The sequence below is a fragment of the Sander vitreus genome, chromosome 2 (assembly GCF_031162955.1).
Source record: "Sander vitreus isolate 19-12246 chromosome 2, sanVit1, whole genome shotgun sequence".
NCBI classification, from domain to species: Eukaryota; Metazoa; Chordata; class Actinopteri; order Perciformes; family Percidae; genus Sander; species Sander vitreus.
Window position 1 is genome coordinate 19,132,321 of NC_135856.1, and position 17,249 is coordinate 19,149,569.

A 17,249-nucleotide genomic window follows, 5' to 3' on the forward strand; every position below is an offset into this window, starting at 1 on the left:
GCGTTAAAACCCACAGAAGAAGACATTCGCTCAAGCTCGTCGCGCACACTGACAGGTAGCTACGTATGATTATTTGTCTAATTTTAACAATATTCACAACGCATTTTTCATATTAATTGGTAGAATGATAATACCTAAAACAGCTGTCGACCCTGGGCAGTTACTCGTAGCCTAACGTACGTGTCATCACTTTTAACGAGTTTATGACAAGTGTCCTCGCCTCCCGGCACCAGTGGCACTCAGTGCTAGCTAGCTGTAGATGCTAACGTTGAGCTTTCCACAGCAGGTTAAAGAAATCCACCAGCGTTGTTAGTTAGCTAGTTAGTAGCTAACTGTGATCTTTGATTGTTAGAAGACGTCACTTCATTGGCTCAAGGCAGTCACCTTACCTTTGCACGCTGACAGATAGAGTTGAGAGTAACGTCAGTAAATTAGCCATTTAACGTTAGCTAGCGTTAACCTACAACAGGGCGTTGGTTTTAGATTATTACCGGTAACAACCATCACATTTTATGGCTTTGGTAATCACTGTCTGTACTCTTGTTTTTTTGTAATTGGTGGGTCGAGGCGTTATCTCAGACAGTTAAATCCCCCCTATTTCCCTCCCAGCATGGCTGCAGACTCAATGGAGATTGACGACTCTCTTTACAGGCAAGTCTAGTTACCTTTTTCCCTTACTAAAGCACTTGAAACTGCAGCAGCCGTTACAAGACATGACATGACATTACAGTACTGTGCTTTATACTACAGTAAACTAAACTTTGTGCTCCTCAATTTCCTTCTTGATATCTCTATCACTTTCCCTCACACTCCTCTTCCTTTCTTTCTCTCTGTCTAGCCGCCAGCGATATGTGCTGGGAGACAGTGCTATGCACCAGATGGCCCAGTCCTCAGTCTTTCTCAGTGGAATGGGAGGACTGGGAATTGAAATGGGTAGGCTAAATGTCACATTATTGCACAACAGCACTGCAAGATATTTAATACCATATCACATGATCTACATTGCCGGTTGTGGATTGAGACTAAGCAATTTGACTTTTTTTTACAGCAAAGAATATTGTCCTGGCTGGTGTGAAGGTATGCACTCTCACTAAATATATAAAATAATATGATTGTTCAATACAGTGACAATATATAATGTTTCAATGTAGAGTGTCTTGAGAATTGGTTTTCCTGTGGCCTTATCTTTCGTGTGTGTGTGTGTGTGTGTGTGTGTGTGTGTGTGTGTGTGTGTGTGTGTGTGTGTGCGCGCGCGTGTGCGCGCACGCACGCACAGGCAGTCACCCTTCATGACACAAAGCAGTGTGAAACCTGGGATCTGGGCTCCAACTTCTTTATCCGCCAAGAGGATGTGTTGAGCCAGAGAAGAAGGTAATACACACCACAATGCTGGACTGTTCTGACTTTAGTCACAATCTGAAATATCATTTACTCACACGTTTCCTGTAATCCACATACATATGCAAACTCTTTTATTCTATCTCAATCCCTTTGTCTGTCTTTTATCTTATCCACCCTCTTTTACTTTTCAACCACAGGGTGGAGGCAGTGTGCCCTCGGGTCGCAGAGTTGAACCCTTATGTCCACGTAGACATGTCTTCCTCTGCTCTGGCCGACAACACTGATCTCAGCTTTCTTGGAAAGTATCAGGTATTGCTTTTCAGAATCTGTAGGTTGGAGTTTATCCTTTTTAATGGAGAACTGAAGGTGTGATTCATAGAAGTTACGATAGTTTCCAAGAGAGACAAGATGTTGTGGCGTCAGTTAAAACATTTCAAACCACTGCTTCAGCATGTAAACCAGGAAAATGCTGCTTCTCTCTCAGGCAGTGGGAATGCTACTGTCAAAGGTTGAAATTGTAGTAACTGCCAAACACTCCGGTAGGATTTGATGAAATGTTCAGGGTTGATGTATTCTATTCGCTGACTGGCCCATGGGTTGTCTGCATTACCTGTTTATTTATTCATTAATGGAACAACTAAAAATTGTCATTTGTTTTTCAATTGCAGATAACCTTAGTTAAAACCTGCATTGTTTTCTGCTCTGCTCTCCTCTCCAGTGTGTGATTCTGACTGAAGCCAGATTGAGCCTACAGAAGAGAGTGAATGAGTTCTGCCACTCGCAGCGACCCCCCATCAGAGTATGTCTACAGTCCCCATAGTGGTTATACATTAAAGAGCGCTAAGCCATGTCAACAACCAGCCAAATATCAACCAAACCTTTTGCCTGTGTATTTACTGTCTCACCTTATGTCCTTTCCAGTTCATTGGCTGTGATGCATATGGCATCTGTGTGCGAGTGTTTTGTGATTTTGGAGAGGAGTTTGAAGTGTCGGATCCTACAGGGGAGGAGCCCAAGGAGATTTTCATCCAAAGTATCACTCAGGTAGTCTGAACACTTCAAACATTCTTAACAGTCTTCTATTTATCTATCTTTTTCCTATCTGACAGTTTTTTTTATTTGGCAAATGTGATGAGCTACATCTGTGTGTTGGAAGAGTAAGCTGGATTTGACAGATTTTTGCAGTATCTAGAAATGCAGTTCCATAATTCATCTTTGAAAATACAGTATGAGCCCACAAAGAGGGTGTCTGCTCCAAAAAAAACATTTGCTCTCCTTTTTGAATTTGCACCCCTTCAGGACAATCCTGGGGTGGTAACCTGCATGGACAACCAACCCCATGGCCTACAGACAGGCCAGAGTGTTGTCTTCAGAGAGGTCAATGGCATGGTGGAAGTCAACGGCACCACACAGCCAGTTTCAGGTATTGTTTCTACATTGACCATAATAACTTTAGTATATTCTATCTTTTTACTCTAAGTTTATTATTGTAATTGTGTATTGGAAGTGTATAACACTGGCATACTCAATAAATCACAAATGTACACAACATTTAGAATATGGTTGTGGTATTTATATAAGGTGAAGCAAATGTGCTGTTTTTCATAACATACTAGATCTGTTACCTTTGTCACATTTTGAACTATTCCAAGGGCAGATTTGGTGAGATATTTTCTGTATAAAGTGACATAATAGTGCATTAATCTAATGCTTTTCTGTGTCTGTCTTTGTGTGCGTGTGTGTGTTGTTTGAATGTGTGTGTGTGGTATTAGTCCTTTCCCCTTACAGTTTTGCAATAGGAGACACATCCCAGCTACAACCATATGCACATGGAGGTTTCTTTGTTATGGTGAAAACCCCCAAGACATACAGATTTGTAAGTTGACTAGTTGTCGTATATAAACATATATGAATAGAAATATTTGTTGTGTGTGTCCCTGCATTTATCCACTTTTGTATTTCAGGAGACAATGGAGAGACAGTTGTGTGATCCTCAGGTCCTGACTCCAGACTTCAGTAAACCCGAGGTGAGAGTGTTAAGATGTTCCTGGAAACGGCATTACAAAGCAAGATTATTTGGGCCAGCTAGCCTGCTAACTTTGGGCTGAACCCAGTTCTACAGCAAAACTAGCTCACTTTACCAATACACATTGCCAAAAGCATAAACTATGCAGCATAATCTACTCAAGAGCAGGCTAAGTTTAGATTGGATCAAAGCTACTAACCAATCAGCTTTCAGGAATACTAGAGCCATCATACCTTCAGGATCCCTTCATGACCAAAAACACTGCCTTCACATGATATTTACAAGTAAAGGAGCACGTGTGTACAGACCAGTAGAATCACTTGACTTCTTAGTATACATAAGTGGTGTGATTGTTCTTTTTTGTTGGGTAAATAGTTGATGATATATAAGCCAGATATCTCAAAGAACTCTTACCAAGTCAACCTTGCTATGTGATATTTACTGCTGTTTACAAATGTCTTGTATTGTTTTGTTTGAGATTAACCAAGCAGTTTTCCTCACAAACCCTTTTTTTTTTTTTTTTCAAATCTACCCATCAGGCCCCACTACAGATCCATGCAGCCATGTTGGCTCTAGACACCTTTCAAGAACAGCACAGTAGACTTCCCAACACTGGGTAAACAAAATATTTCTCTGCTTTTCACTGTCTTGATCTTATCTACTGTTTAACTTTCTGTACTTCCAACAGTACCCAAAGGAAATCATTTGTCTTGGCTGTGGATTTTAGTGTGTGAGGTTGTTGAAATGTGACACATTCAGTTGTGAGCAGTTTTACTTTCATGCCATCAGGTGTTTACAGGATGCTGAGGTTTTACTAAAGCTAACTGAGGAAGTGAATGCAACTCTCAGAAACAAAGTGAGTGCTTTTATCCCTCATGCTTTGATTTCCTTGAACCTGCATTGCATGCACAGTCTCTCTCTTTCTTTCTCTCTCTTTCTTTCTTTCTCTCTCTTTCTTTCTTTCTTCATTTTGTCCTTTTTTCTTCCAGGCTCCTGTGAATACTGAGTTGGTGCGCTGTCTGTCGAGAACAGCGAGGGGAACTCTTCCTCCGTTGGCAGCAGCTGTAGGAGGTCTAGCCAGCCAGGAAGTTCTTAAGGCCATCACAGGGAAGTTTGCACCACTGCAGCAATGGGTAGGTTACTCAATTTGAAATGTAAACCTCCTTTTAGAAGTCAAATGGTGCTTATTGATAATTCAATAGCTCAATCTACCACTTTTCCATTGCAACACAGCAACGGAGACAATAACTTTAATAGGTTTTACTATTTTTTGTTCACCGTTTTTGCATTTTTTTTAAACATTTTCCCCCATCTGTTAATTTCATCATCTATCTCTGTTTCTCCTGCGTTTAGTTTTATCTTGATGCCATCGAGGTAGTCAAGCCACTTCAGTCTGTTTCTGCTGAGGAGTTTTTCCCTAGGGGTGATCGGTATGATGGATTACGAGCTTGCATTGGTGAATCAATGTGTGTAGAACTCCACAAGCTCAGGGTCTTCATGGTAAGGCTTGTGCTGTACATACAAGGCTTCTTCATATTAAATAATGTTAAAGGTTTATGTCCAAATGAACCCTACATTGTCTTCTCTTCCAGGTGGGCTGTGGTGCCATAGGCTGTGAAATGCTAAAAAACTTTGCCCTGCTTGGAGTGGGATTGGCCAAGAGCTCAGGAGAGGTGGTTGACCGCGTTTTCTCCCCTCTGTTTGACTATTTCTTTATGTATTGCAATACAATGCATAGCTTGACAATATGTATTTAGTGAAACGGTGTATTCTGTATCTGTCAATTCTCAGGTATGCATCACAGACCCAGACCTCATAGAAAAGTCCAACCTCAATCGGCAGTTTCTCTTCAGACCACATCACATACAGGTGAACCTTTTAATGCCACATTTATTCACCTTTACTACTTGTGATGTGTGACATTGTGTATCTTCTCTGTGCAGCTGTATTATGTAGGAAAATAGAAAAATGTCGGATCAGACTGACAGATACTCGTACTAAAGTGCTCGGATTACAGTCGGTCCAAAAAAATGATCGGACTCAACCGCACGCTCCACACAGACATTCACTTCTCCGGTCTTCCTGTGTCTCAGAAACCGAAGAGTACCACAGCAGCAGAAGCCACTCACGATATCAACCCAGACCTGCAGGTAGATGCTCACCTAAACAAGGTGTGTCCTGCGACTGAGAGCATCTACAATGACTCCTTCTACTCCCGCCTGAACCTAGTGGTCACCGCGCTGGACAACGTGGAGGCACGGAGATATGTAGACAGGTTGGTGCAAATATTGAAGGGACACGATCAATAATTTTAGCAGTGGCCCTAGTTTAATTTTCTCTGACTGAACCCAGCCTTCACCGTAAACCCAGAAAGTGCATGCTTATGACATGAATGGAGGAGTTGGCAAGGCATTTCATGAAACATTTACTAATTTGACCAACAACTGATGTTGTGTTTCTGCATGTGTTTCATTTTCAGCCGCTGTTTATCCAATCAGAGACCTCTCCTGGACTCTGGCACCATGGGAACTAAAGGACACACAGAAATCATTGTGCCAAATCTGACAGAGTCCTACAATAGCCATGTGAGTATGTGTGAGAGTTTGTTTGTGTGACCATCCTTGTGTTTTTTATTTTTTTTTTTTACTTGAGTTTATTCCCTGCATTATTTCAGTCCTATACCAGACCTGCTTCATAGACACAGACCTTAGTCTTACAGTGCTCCTAAATATATCCTTTCCTTTGCTTACCAGAGGGACCCCCCAGAAGAGGAGATCCCATTCTGCACGCTCAAGTCTTTCCCTTCTGTCATAGAGCACACTATTCAATGGGCCAGAGACAAGGTCAGCCCACTAAAAACGGAACAAGTGATCAATGTTATCATTTTTGACACCGTGTGAGTGTACTGTCTTCATTTTAAACTTTCTCCTTGGGTTTGTCCAGTTTGAGAATTTGTTCGTCCACAAGCCCTCCATGTACAACTCGTTCTGGCAGACCCACTCCTCGACTGATGTGGTGCTACAGGTAAGACTTTGTATGTCACAATTGTTGTTGTGACTTATTATATGTAGCATTTCTGTTGATCTTTGCCAGCAATGTAATACTTCATTTGAAAAAACACTGTTTTTAAAGATTCTTTCTGTGTGTGTAGAGGATGCAGGCGGGGGAAAGTCTGGAGGGAGCATTCCAGGTCATTAAGCTGCTAAGCAAACGGCCTAGCCAGTGGGAACATTGCATCACTATTGCCCGTCTGAAATTCGAAAAGTATTTCAAGAGAAAGGTATTCTCTTCCTGAAAATGCATATTCATTTAAAATATTGTATGTGTGTGTTGGTGCAAGCTCCACAATATGATAGGCATGTGTTTACATGTTAGTGATTCTGTTTTCATGTAGGCCCTACAACTGTTGCACTCTTTCCCCCTGGACACAAGGTTAAAAGACGGAAGTAAGTTTTTCTCAAACACTTGTATACCTATAAAGTTACCAAATCAATAATTAAAAATATGCATAACTACAGTATCAGTTGTACTTGGAATCAAAGAATATAGTGAATTCTTCTTCCCTTCCTTAGGTTTGTTTTGGCAGTCCCCAAAAAGACCTCCAGCACCTTTTGATTTTGACTTGAACGACTCTTTGTGAGTATGCTCTTATGTTACAGTTTAAGCCTTTCTTGTATTGTATGTGTCATATCTAAGATTGCCAAACTCTCCTCTTTCCCCATCAGGCACTTCACTTTCATTGTCAGCACTGCCCGGCTCTTTGCAAGGATTTATAACATCCCTTACTCCGAAAAGGTAGGTCAAGTACACTGACGCATACACACACTCACTCACTCACACTCTCTCTCTCTCTCTCTCGCTCACTCACTCACTCACTCACTCACTCACTCACTGAACTTTTCCTTCTTTCTTAGGATCTCTCTGAAGAGGCAGTGACCAGGGTTCTGTCAGATGTCAAGATCCCCGAGTACAGGCCCTCAGAGAAAGTAAGCTTCTATATTCTGGTCCTTGATTTCTGAGTGTAAAATCTTGTTTTAATCTTGTTGATTGTTTTGGATCTATCCCTTCCAGTGTATAGAGACCAATGAGGCAGCAAAGAAGCCTGATTCAATGAAGATGCCTCTAAGCAGTGAAGAGGAGAGGGAGGCCATCACACAGCTGGAGCAGGCCATTGCTACTGACAGTGTTACAGCAGGTTCACAATTAAAAGAAAATCACAGCAAATACCCAGCAAGCAGATTTGTAAATGGACACTCAAGATGACTGCTAATTTTTGAAATTTGGATTTGGTATTCACTTATATCCATAACGGTGTGAATAGTTCGGGAACAGGCACTCTTTCCCCATCCTATTAAGTAGGCAAGCCTACATTACAAACACTGTAAAATTATTTTCAATAATTGGTGATTAATGTCTGTGCTTTCACATGTAGAGAGGTTACAGATGAGTCCACTACAGTTTGAAAAGGATGATGACAGCAACGGCCACGTGGACTTTGTCACATCAGCATCTGCTCTCAGAGCTCGGATGTACGCCATTGAGCCAGCTGACAGACTCAAGACCAAACGAATCGCTGGCAAGATCATCCCCGCTATTGCCACGGCAACAGCTGCTGTGGCTGGACTGGTGAGAAACGTTTGAAATTGTGTTGATGGTTTAACTTGGTGCCTTTTTGTTTTGAAACCCCTACAGATGTTGTGCAATGACAATTTCTTCAATTTAAGAACAGCAGATTTTGGTATTCAGCATTACTGCTTGATAATGTGATTATCAGTATTTTTGTCGATTTGTTCAAACTTGACAATGCACCTGAACTCCAATGCCTACCCCAGAGGGTGGTGGGCCCATGAAGTCCTTTTGGGTTACACCAGACCAGGCCACCAGGTGCAAGCTGGCGAGCCCCCCCTCCCCTCCCAGGTCTGGCTCCAGGAGGGGTCCCAGTTTCTCTGTTGTATTGTTAGAGGCGTGTTGACCTCTGGCATCGCAGACTGGTTCTAGTGTTCTGGAGTGGTACCTCTCTTGGTACCAGAACACCTTTGGCCAAAGATCGATGATCAGCTTTGTGGTTGTATCATCAGCTCTGCAGCCTTGAAAACTTGGGTGAAGACAGGAGCAGAGCTGTCCACTGATCACTACTTGTTGGTAAGTTTGATCAGATGGCGGGGGAGACTCCACCACACCATGACGTTCAGCACGCACTGGGGCAGTTTGCAGTTGAATGTGAAGCGGTCAGGAGGAGAGTCTTAGGCGATGGTTCTCTTACAGAAAACAGTGGATTGCTCCCACAGGGTTGTGAGTGAGTTGCTGCCTTAAGTGAAGGAGTATCTCAGGGTCTTGTTCAAGAGTTAGGGTAAAATCGAGCGTGAGATTGACAGGTAGATTGGTGTAGCATCAGCAGGAATGCGGACGATGTACCAGACCATCGTGGTGAGGAGGGAGCTGAACCGGAAGGCAATGCTTTCGATTTACCAGTTGGTCTATGTTCCAACCCTCTCCTATGGTCATGAGCTTTGGGCCGTGACTGAAAAAAAAAAAATGAGATCAGGGATACAAGGGGCTGAAATGAGTTTCTTCCTTAGAGTGGTTGGGCTCACCCTTAAGGCCCTGACACACCAACCCGATAATCGGCCGTCGGACAGTCTGGCGAGGTCAGTGACTCGAGTCTGTTTGGTGTGTTCCGTGCCGGCGTCCGTTGGAGGGGCCGTCGGCCTTCATTTAGGCCGATTTGACATGTTGAATCGGAAGGCGGGCAGTCGGACTTAATGACCAATCTGATTGGTGGAGCGCTAACCCAGAAATGACGAGCGGGATGAGCCTGACTAACGCCTCTCAAAATCTGACGAAGATCTTTTAAACTGACGTTTGTCGATCTGAAATGAAGACGGATTCAGCAACTGCATGGCCTATTTCTCGCTTAAAATGTTTTCAGAAACGCGTTTCGGTGAACTATCTTCGTAAAATATGAGATCGTATTCTGAACGAAGCCGCCATTATGCCCGGTTGTAAAATCTGGGAGCAGCCAGTCCCATGTGACGCGTTTGTCCAATCAGCTGCCCGGTTTTCATTTTTTGGGCGACAATACAGATTAGTGGCACCTGCTGTTATGGAGACGTATTACGTCTTGCGCACGCGCAGAACGTACGCTCAAGTCAGTGTCGCTTCAGTGTGTTCCGAGGCACTTTTTGGACCTCGGGGAGCTGACTGATCAGTCCGACTGCCTTTTCTGCCGACGGTCGGCGGTCGGGTTGGTATGTCGGGGGCTTTAGATATAGGGTAAGGAGCTCAGACATCGGAGTAGAGCCGTTGCTCTTTCTCATCAAAAGGAGCCAGTTGAGGTGATTCAGGCCTCTGATCAGGATGCCTCCTGGACGACTTCCTTTGGAGGTTTTCTGGCAGGATCTGGAAAACATTGCTGGGGAGAGGGACGTCTGTGAACTACCTTGTATAGCCTGCTGCCACCATGACCTGGCCTTGGATAAGCGGGTGGATGGACTTACAGTATTAGGATGTCAATGTAAATAGATGTTGGAAAGTGTGGTTGAATTTCTGAAATTAATTCCATTGTTCAATATCCATGATATATTAATAATTTTGCGTTATTATTTTTTATGTATTCAGGTTGCCCTCGAGTTGATCAAGGTGGTTGGAGGCTACGAATTTGAATCTTTCAAAAACTGCTTCTTTAACTTGGCCATCCCTGTAGTGGTGCTCACTGAGCCTGCCCCAGTTAAACAGTCACTCATCAGGTAAGGGCATATACGCAATTCCTTAATCTCACTTTCACACTTTTACTTCATACAACACCTTTTATTTTTTATTTTCCTGGCATGATGGCATCGCTGTTTTGAACCCATGCACAGAAAATGTCTATTATACTAATGACCACACAGCAGCAAAGTGAAAATTTCAGCTACAAGATGGCACCAAATGGAGGATCTTGAGACATATTTCATTATTATCACAATGTAATGTAGTGACAGCTGTATTGATGTCTTTCCCAGGGACAACATTTACTTCTCCATCTGGGACTGTTGGACTATCTTTGGCCATGAGGACTTCACTCTCTCTGACTTCATAAATGCAGTGAGGGTGAGATACCATTTACTTGTATTCTACTTTGTTGATGTATTAGCAATGCAGATGCAGTCACCACATTATTGTTATTTCCCCAGAGGCTGGTCATTGCTTCTTTGTCTGTTTTTTTTAAATGATTTGTTGTTTTTATTTCAGGAAAAGTATGGAATTGAACCCACTATGGTCGTCCATGGTGTGAAGATGCTCTATGTGCCTGTGATGCCTGGACACTCAAAGAGACTCAAACTAACGTAAGTGTTTCCTGATTTTTCCCATTTTTTTGAAACTCTATTCTTTGTGACTTGTGAAGTAGTCAAAATTACAGAACAGAACTTCTGAAGCTTACAGGAAATGTATCTTGCTCAAAGACACTTCAGCAGGGTGGATGCTTTGTCATAGGGCATTAACAGATGCTCTTTGTCATCACTACACCACCCTGTGGACTTTTGCATGACTGTCTGCATTGTTAGAGGTTTCCTGGACAAAGGCTAATGCAGATGCAGCTAACCTTGCCTCCGACTCTCTACAGGATGCAGAAGCTGATCAAGCCATCAGTGGACCGCCGCTACGTAGACCTCACTGTGTCATTCGCTCCAGAGGCAGATGGAGACGATGACCTCCCTGGTCCTCCTGTCAGGTACTTCTTCAGCCGCAATGGAGAGACACCTTGACACCATCCTAGATGTCGTCCTCAAACCTCTTGTGTCCTTACTTCCCTTCTTTCATGTCAATTGTTGTACTCCAATAACCTGGGCCAGGGCCAAGAGTTTTCTTCAGGATGTTCTCTGACAAGGGCAAAGCTCCTGGCCCCCAACACCAGCCCCGCCTGTGCGCAATGGAGCAAGACAAGGCCAGTCCTGGTCCCAATTTTTCTTGCCCCAGATCTAGCCAACACGAGGCTGCTTGAGTAGCACTTACCTGCACCTGTGTACATATATTTTCTCTGTTCTGTTTTCTACTCTGGTGAAATGCACAGCTCCGCCTGTGCCAATGCCTTAATTGTTTAAAAACCATTTTCTGTTTGTGGCAGTGAGTCTGACTAAAAACTGTTTACAGAAACCTGCATACTCTTAACACACAACCCCATTAGTCTAATTTCTGTCTGAAGTCTGCTAGGCCCTAAGGTGGATGGTGGTAGGACTGTCGGGGTGGTGAAGTGGATTTGTAGTTGGTAGGAATCACACCTTCTCCTTCCTCAGAGTCCTCTCATTGGCTTTGAAATGATTGCCAACCACATAATTGGCCAGATGTTGGTCATCTCCCTTTTTATAGAAACTTGTCAAGCCAATATTGGTATAATTTAGAGGTGCAAAACGTCAGTGGACAATGGCGAAACCACCAAAGATACTGATTATCATTGTGTCTGCAGATGATTTTTCTCTTTTATGATCACCTTGACTGCCTCATAAAAACACATGGGCAGTAATTATTACCCAAACATTATAGAGCAACACACACTGGCAGCATCTTGACTTGCTTCATCAGTTTGATGCACGTCAATATTTTGGAATATGTCACTGTACTATTGACGAGCATCAACTCTTCAGATGAGCAGCAATTGTATTACAATGCTCCCCAGTCAATTGACATGCATCAAATAACACAGCAGATGTAACTTAGGTGATGACAGCATTGACAGTTAAAACATTTGAGTAAACAATAGGTTCTTTAGATTAAGTAATGGCGTGAGTTCAATGGCTGTTTCACACAGAGAAAGCCATTCTTTTGACAGACATGAAACATCTGGGATCACACTCCTGTTTTGAAACACCCATTTTTTTTATTTATTTTTTAAACAAAATATGTGCTGTTCCTGATTTATTTGTTGCATTTGTTTATGGATGTGTGTCCATGACATGTATTTATTTACTTGTTACTCATTTTTGTGTCAAACTGAGCCCGTGTTGAAGAGCTCTGTGGTGTCATGGTGCACTGGTTTATTGTGAAGTGTTTAAAAAAGTAAATCATTCTTCTTATTTAGTTCCAGGGTCTATACGGTATGCATTGGCTTATATTGGTCAAGTCAATGTAGTTTTGAATGGAATCATTTAAAAATATTTTTGTTGTATTATGAAGATCCACCTGAATATAGTCCACTAACAGGTCAATTAAGGATAAAGTCACACAAAATTGCTTCCTCAACCACATTTATTTCTATTCCCATAACTAAAGATGGTGAATTTCGCTTTGCACAGAAAATGTTGTATCCTATTGACAACCCTTCTTGTGCATTGAATGTCATAAGTGTAAAACAAAATGTTAACATGATAATGATGTATGTTCCTGTGACAGACAACTCAACGAATGGGCCAATAAAATGTGAGATTTCAGGATGTCCTCAAGACTAAAGCTGGTCTGTCTTGTTTTAAATGCATCACAGTAGAGCTGAAACGATTCATTAGATGGAAAAATAATCGATTTTGAAAAAAAGATTGATAGATTAATCATTTAATTTTTTTTAAACAAAAATTGTGAAAACAAATGCCAGAAATTCTCCGGTTCCAGCATCTTGTGAGGATTAGCTGCTTTTTTTGTGATTAAATCATTGTAAACTGCATATCTTTGGGTTTGGGACACACGTCACCTTGGGCTCTGGGAAGTTGTTACGGGAATGTTTTCACAATTGACATTTCATAGAGGAAACAATTCACGAAAAAAACAATTGGCACATTAGTCAATAAAAATAATAGTTGCAGGCACAGGATTTCAAAGTAGAGAAAAAAGACAAACATGTCAAGTTATTACACTGTTACATTACAAAGAATATCTTGCATAAAATCTCATGACATGAATTAGGATAACAGTAAAAATTCCATACTTTTTACAAAAATGGATACTTTTTTACACTGGTAAATAGAATTATAAATACACTATAGTTCATTTAGAGCTCATGTAATCATAGGCATGTATTTATCTTACATTTCATCGTTAATGTAGTGATTAAAAAAATGATTTTAGTACAAATGGTACAGCAGTATTAACGTATTACAGAACCTTAAGCAATAAGTGCATGTATTTCATGTCACTATAAAACATCAAAACATTCACATTATATATCTAGGTCTTGCAAGTTGCCCCAGCTGGGTCCCACTTTGACTTTGGCCTTAAGCTTTACATACAGTTTTACTGCCGACTCCATCTCCCTCTTGACTATCTGAGCAACCTGACAGAAAGACAAAGAATTATGTATACATGTGGTCTTTTTCACAATGTGTTACCCTGTTTACTCCACCCTAAAAACAACTGTAGGAAATAGTCTACATTAAAGTAAAAATCCATTCAAAAATCACTCATCTCTTATCACAGGTCAACCAATTACTGCAAACGTGTCAGTTGTCATTATTTGAATATCTGAAATTCAGACTTATCAATACATATACAACTGTAACTAACCTACTTTGTCGGCCCAAAAATAACAAATCACTCAAGATGAAAATCTCACAGTGGTGTAACTTTGCAGGTCTACTCAGCACAGTGTTTTCTGTAAACTACAATACTACTTCTGATGATTTGACAATCCAAATAATGTCCATACCTGTATGAGGTCTTCCTCTGTGGTTTCATAGATGAGCTCATCATGCAGCTGCAGGATGAAGTAGGCCCCTCTGAGTTGAGACGTCCCAACCCTGCGGTTATTGCTGGCTGTATAATGGAAACCGTTAGGCATGATTTAATTTACAGACTAAATAATACTAATGCAGTGGTTATCTCTTTCTGCATGTTGTGTTGATACAGTATGGGAAAAGAAGAGTTAAGTGTTAAGTCACCTGAGTGTGTGTGCTGGTGAGAGAGTGGAGCTGCAGGATATGTTTTTCGTAGCCGTTTCTGGATGTTTACGGTGGCAAGTTTAACAATGTCTGCTGCTGAACCCTGTACAGTTGTGTTCACTGCCTGACGCTCTGCCTGAAGAGAGACAGAGAAGTTATGGAATTCATGAAAAAAAGAAAAGAAAATCACACTTGAATTTTACATTGCACAACTTACAAATACATTCTGGCAAGTTCTGATAGACGAGCATGCTTACATGGCCTTTGGTGTGCGTATTGGCATTAGTGATCCCAGGTAGGTATCGCCTACGGCCCATCAGAGTCTGAACATAGCCGTTCTTTATACAGTTCTTCACAGTTTCTCTCAGAAAACCATTGATGCCTGAAACACAACACAGGACATGGATGTTCAAGTTGTCTTTCCAGTACTTGTTGTTTCAATGATTAATGACAATGAAAAGCAAAAATACAATAATATACAATTACATTATGAACAATTATTTGTGTATGTAGGATTCTACTGCCACATACTTATATACACACAATTTATGACATCAACTGGGACACAATGTGAATTAAACAGCGTTGTATACCTTTGTATCTGGCCTTGAAACTCTCTATGTAGCATTCCGCGTCATTCTCCTCCACTCCCATTTGCTCCCCCAAAGACTTAGCTCCCATCCCATAGATAATGCCATAGCAAATCTGCAAAGACAAAAACACACCAGTAAGAATGCATGCGTGTCCATGTCATCATCTCTCTCCTGCCTAGCTGTACCTGTTTTGCCTGTTGTCTGAGGTTGTCGTTCACAGACTCTGGGTCAACGCTTTTCCACTCAGCTGCGATGCAGCGGAACACGTCTGCTCCTCCATTCAGCACCTGATGACGCACACAGTTCATCATTCCTTTTACCTGTTTCTTGATGACTGTTATATTATGTTTCCTTGCTATTTACTGACCTGCAGAAGGCGTTGGTCCTTGGAGAGGTGAGCCAACACTCTCAACTCCAGCTGAGAATAATCAGCTGCCAATATCATCCCACCTACAGCGCAGTACAGAAAGACACAGCTGGTAGAACAGTCTGAGACAAAGTTACAGACGGAGAAGGTGATCACCCACACAAATCAACTGTCTCATCATAGTAACCTGAAAAAGGTACGAAGGCATGTCTCATGCTGACAGAGAAGGCCGGGCCTTGTTCTGCAGGGCCAGCTGCAGCTGAAGGCACCACAGAACGTCTCTTTTTTCTGTAACAAAACCGTACGAGCTTTAGTTAGACAAACGTCGTAGTTATCTTAACACTTGTCAACTTTGGAGAAAACCAATAGAATTTAGTGCATTCCCACACATACACAGCATGTAACAAGTTTATTTTTCACTTTACTGGCTTTATTAATTGTCACTTGTGTGTATTGTATGCAATACCCTGAGTTTTCTACTGTAGGTTTTATTTCACTTTTAAACCCTGTCTAAAACCAACATTCCCTTTATTGCAAAGTGAAACTTACATTGCCGTGAAGTGTATTATAAGTCCTAGTGTTTGCATATATTTCCATATCATACTATATGTATGCATTAGGAATAATACTGTGAAAGAATGTAGACACTACACAAATTAACTTTTATATTGACATATATATATTTTGCATAATGAAAATATGATCTCATCCAGATGTTTGCAATCATGTGGTGTTTACATGCACCCGCTAAGAAATCTGAATATTTTAATATATAAGATCATATTGAAGTATTTAAAATAGCTACACACTTTTTCTAAATGAGTTGGGTGTAAGGTAAAATGTATCACAAAGAGCTGGTGGGCTTTAATTAGCCTGAATGTACTCAATTTGTTTCTCAAGAAGTCAAGTTTATCCACTAAAGTGAGTAATACATATGTACGTTATGATTAAAACAATAGTTAATTTATATTGTTTAGTGACATTAAACCATGTCTCATTTTACTGAGAAAACACTAGAAGCTTCTCAAGTACTCCCTCAGTAGTCAAAGCCCACTTTGAGAGCCACATGCTCATAGATCAGGTGCAGTGATCTTTGATGTTGACCTACCCTGTTTTGGTGGTCGTGCTGCAGCTGTCTTGTGAAGGTGGGCTCTCCCCCACCACCGTGGGCATGTAAATCTCAAAGTCTTTGGGGACATTCTGTATGTTGGGCTCAGTGAAGCTCACTCTACCTGACAACAGAATGAGCCGGGTCACTGCATGCTTTAGATTTACTTCAAATAAAATTGTATTGCACACTGTAATACTCTACTTTAACGACAGGTGCATGTAATGTCTGTGTGTGTATCTGCGTGTTACCTGTGGCTGTGTGTGTCTGAGCGATGGGGTATATTCTGTCCATGGCCAGTGTGGTGTGGTATTGCTTCTCCCTCTGCAGGGGGAACACCACTTTAGTCAAGGCATTAGTGATCCTCCTCCACTCCAGAATAACACCTGGCAACGGGTGGAGGGGGCAAAGCTTCTCCAGAACATCCTGCCAACCATCATTACAATTCAGTTTAAACATAGTCAACACTCACACATATGACCTTATCTTTCTCCCAGCATTATAGAAAAACGGTTCACCTTGGTGGTGCTGAACTGCTTTCCAAGTCGTACTCTGCCGCCGCCGCCTCTCCTGGTGTAGCCAAGGGTCTTCTTACTTTTCAATCCACCCACGTCACCGTTTGGAGGCAGGTGTAGCTCTAAAAACAACACCTACAGTACATGTGAGATAAGTTTGAAAACTGTACGTTTTACTACACCTTGTACTTTTGGAATTTGATTCAAAAACATGGCTGGGATAAAGAAGATGCGTCGGACCTGTGCGATGTCGTCGATGCTGGTGAGAGAGAAGCTGTGTCCGGCCAGGTTGTAAGCCTGAGACTCCAGCGCGGTGAGTTTGGCTTGCATCACATGTTTTTGTCTTTCACACTCTTTGACGCTGAAGCCCAATCCATTTAACTCCAACAGAGCCAAAGACACCTGGGAGGGCATCTCAATGCTCCTGAATAAGTCTGACAAGTGCATGTAAAAACGTT

The 17,249-nt window shown here is 41.7% G+C and overlaps 2 protein-coding genes across 7 annotated transcripts in view; one reads left to right on the forward strand and one right to left on the reverse strand.

The window, feature by feature from the left end:
- Positions 1–12,783, forward strand: uba6 (ubiquitin like modifier activating enzyme 6). Of its 3 annotated transcripts, none has more exons than XM_078259804.1 (32): positions 1–55; positions 610–651; positions 839–933; positions 1,049–1,077; positions 1,277–1,371; positions 1,539–1,650; positions 2,060–2,140; positions 2,263–2,385; positions 2,641–2,764; positions 3,114–3,217; positions 3,306–3,368; positions 3,907–3,983; positions 4,157–4,223; positions 4,357–4,500; positions 4,721–4,867; positions 4,960–5,040; positions 5,159–5,236; positions 5,461–5,642; positions 5,847–5,952; positions 6,121–6,210; positions 6,311–6,391; positions 6,519–6,647; positions 6,762–6,813; positions 6,940–7,003; positions 7,093–7,162; positions 7,282–7,353; positions 7,439–7,562; positions 7,800–7,993; positions 9,986–10,113; positions 10,369–10,456; positions 10,598–10,692; positions 10,971–12,783. In XM_078259804.1, exons 2-32 carry the CDS (start codon positions 611–613, stop codon positions 11,110–11,112), a joined length of 3,078 nt encoding a protein of 1,025 aa, XP_078115930.1. In that variant the 5' UTR covers positions 1–55; position 610; the 3' UTR covers positions 11,113–12,783. The 3 variants fall into 3 exon arrangements, with proteins under 3 accessions (XP_078115930.1, XP_078115938.1, XP_078115945.1); XM_078259812.1 differs by having other exon boundaries at positions 33–54; positions 558–651; XM_078259819.1 differs by having other exon boundaries at positions 37–55; positions 568–651.
- The window catches only part of polq (polymerase (DNA directed), theta), an 18,907-nt gene continuing 13,738 nt past the window's right edge, over positions 12,081–17,249 (reverse strand). Inside the window, exons 24-35 of one of the 4 annotated variants that reach the window (XM_078259773.1) lie at positions 17,032–17,225; positions 16,795–16,926; positions 16,528–16,600; positions 16,277–16,400; positions 15,356–15,456; positions 15,169–15,251; positions 14,987–15,088; positions 14,802–14,913; positions 14,466–14,590; positions 14,209–14,344; positions 13,977–14,083; positions 12,081–13,604 (exon numbers count right to left, since the gene is read on the reverse strand). In XM_078259773.1, coding sequence (XP_078115899.1) covers positions 13,491–13,604; positions 13,977–14,083; positions 14,209–14,344; positions 14,466–14,590; positions 14,802–14,913; positions 14,987–15,088; positions 15,169–15,251; positions 15,356–15,456; positions 16,277–16,400; positions 16,528–16,600; positions 16,795–16,926; positions 17,032–17,225 — 1,403 coding nt within the window. In that variant the 3' untranslated portion in view covers positions 12,081–13,490. Of the gene's footprint in view, positions 13,605–13,976; positions 14,084–14,208; positions 14,345–14,465; positions 14,591–14,801; positions 14,914–14,986; positions 15,089–15,168; positions 15,252–15,355; positions 15,457–16,276; positions 16,401–16,527; positions 16,703–16,794; positions 16,927–17,031; positions 17,226–17,249 lie in introns of those variants that run through there. The other 3 variants (XM_078259764.1, XM_078259782.1, XM_078259791.1) reach the window with 3 other exon arrangements.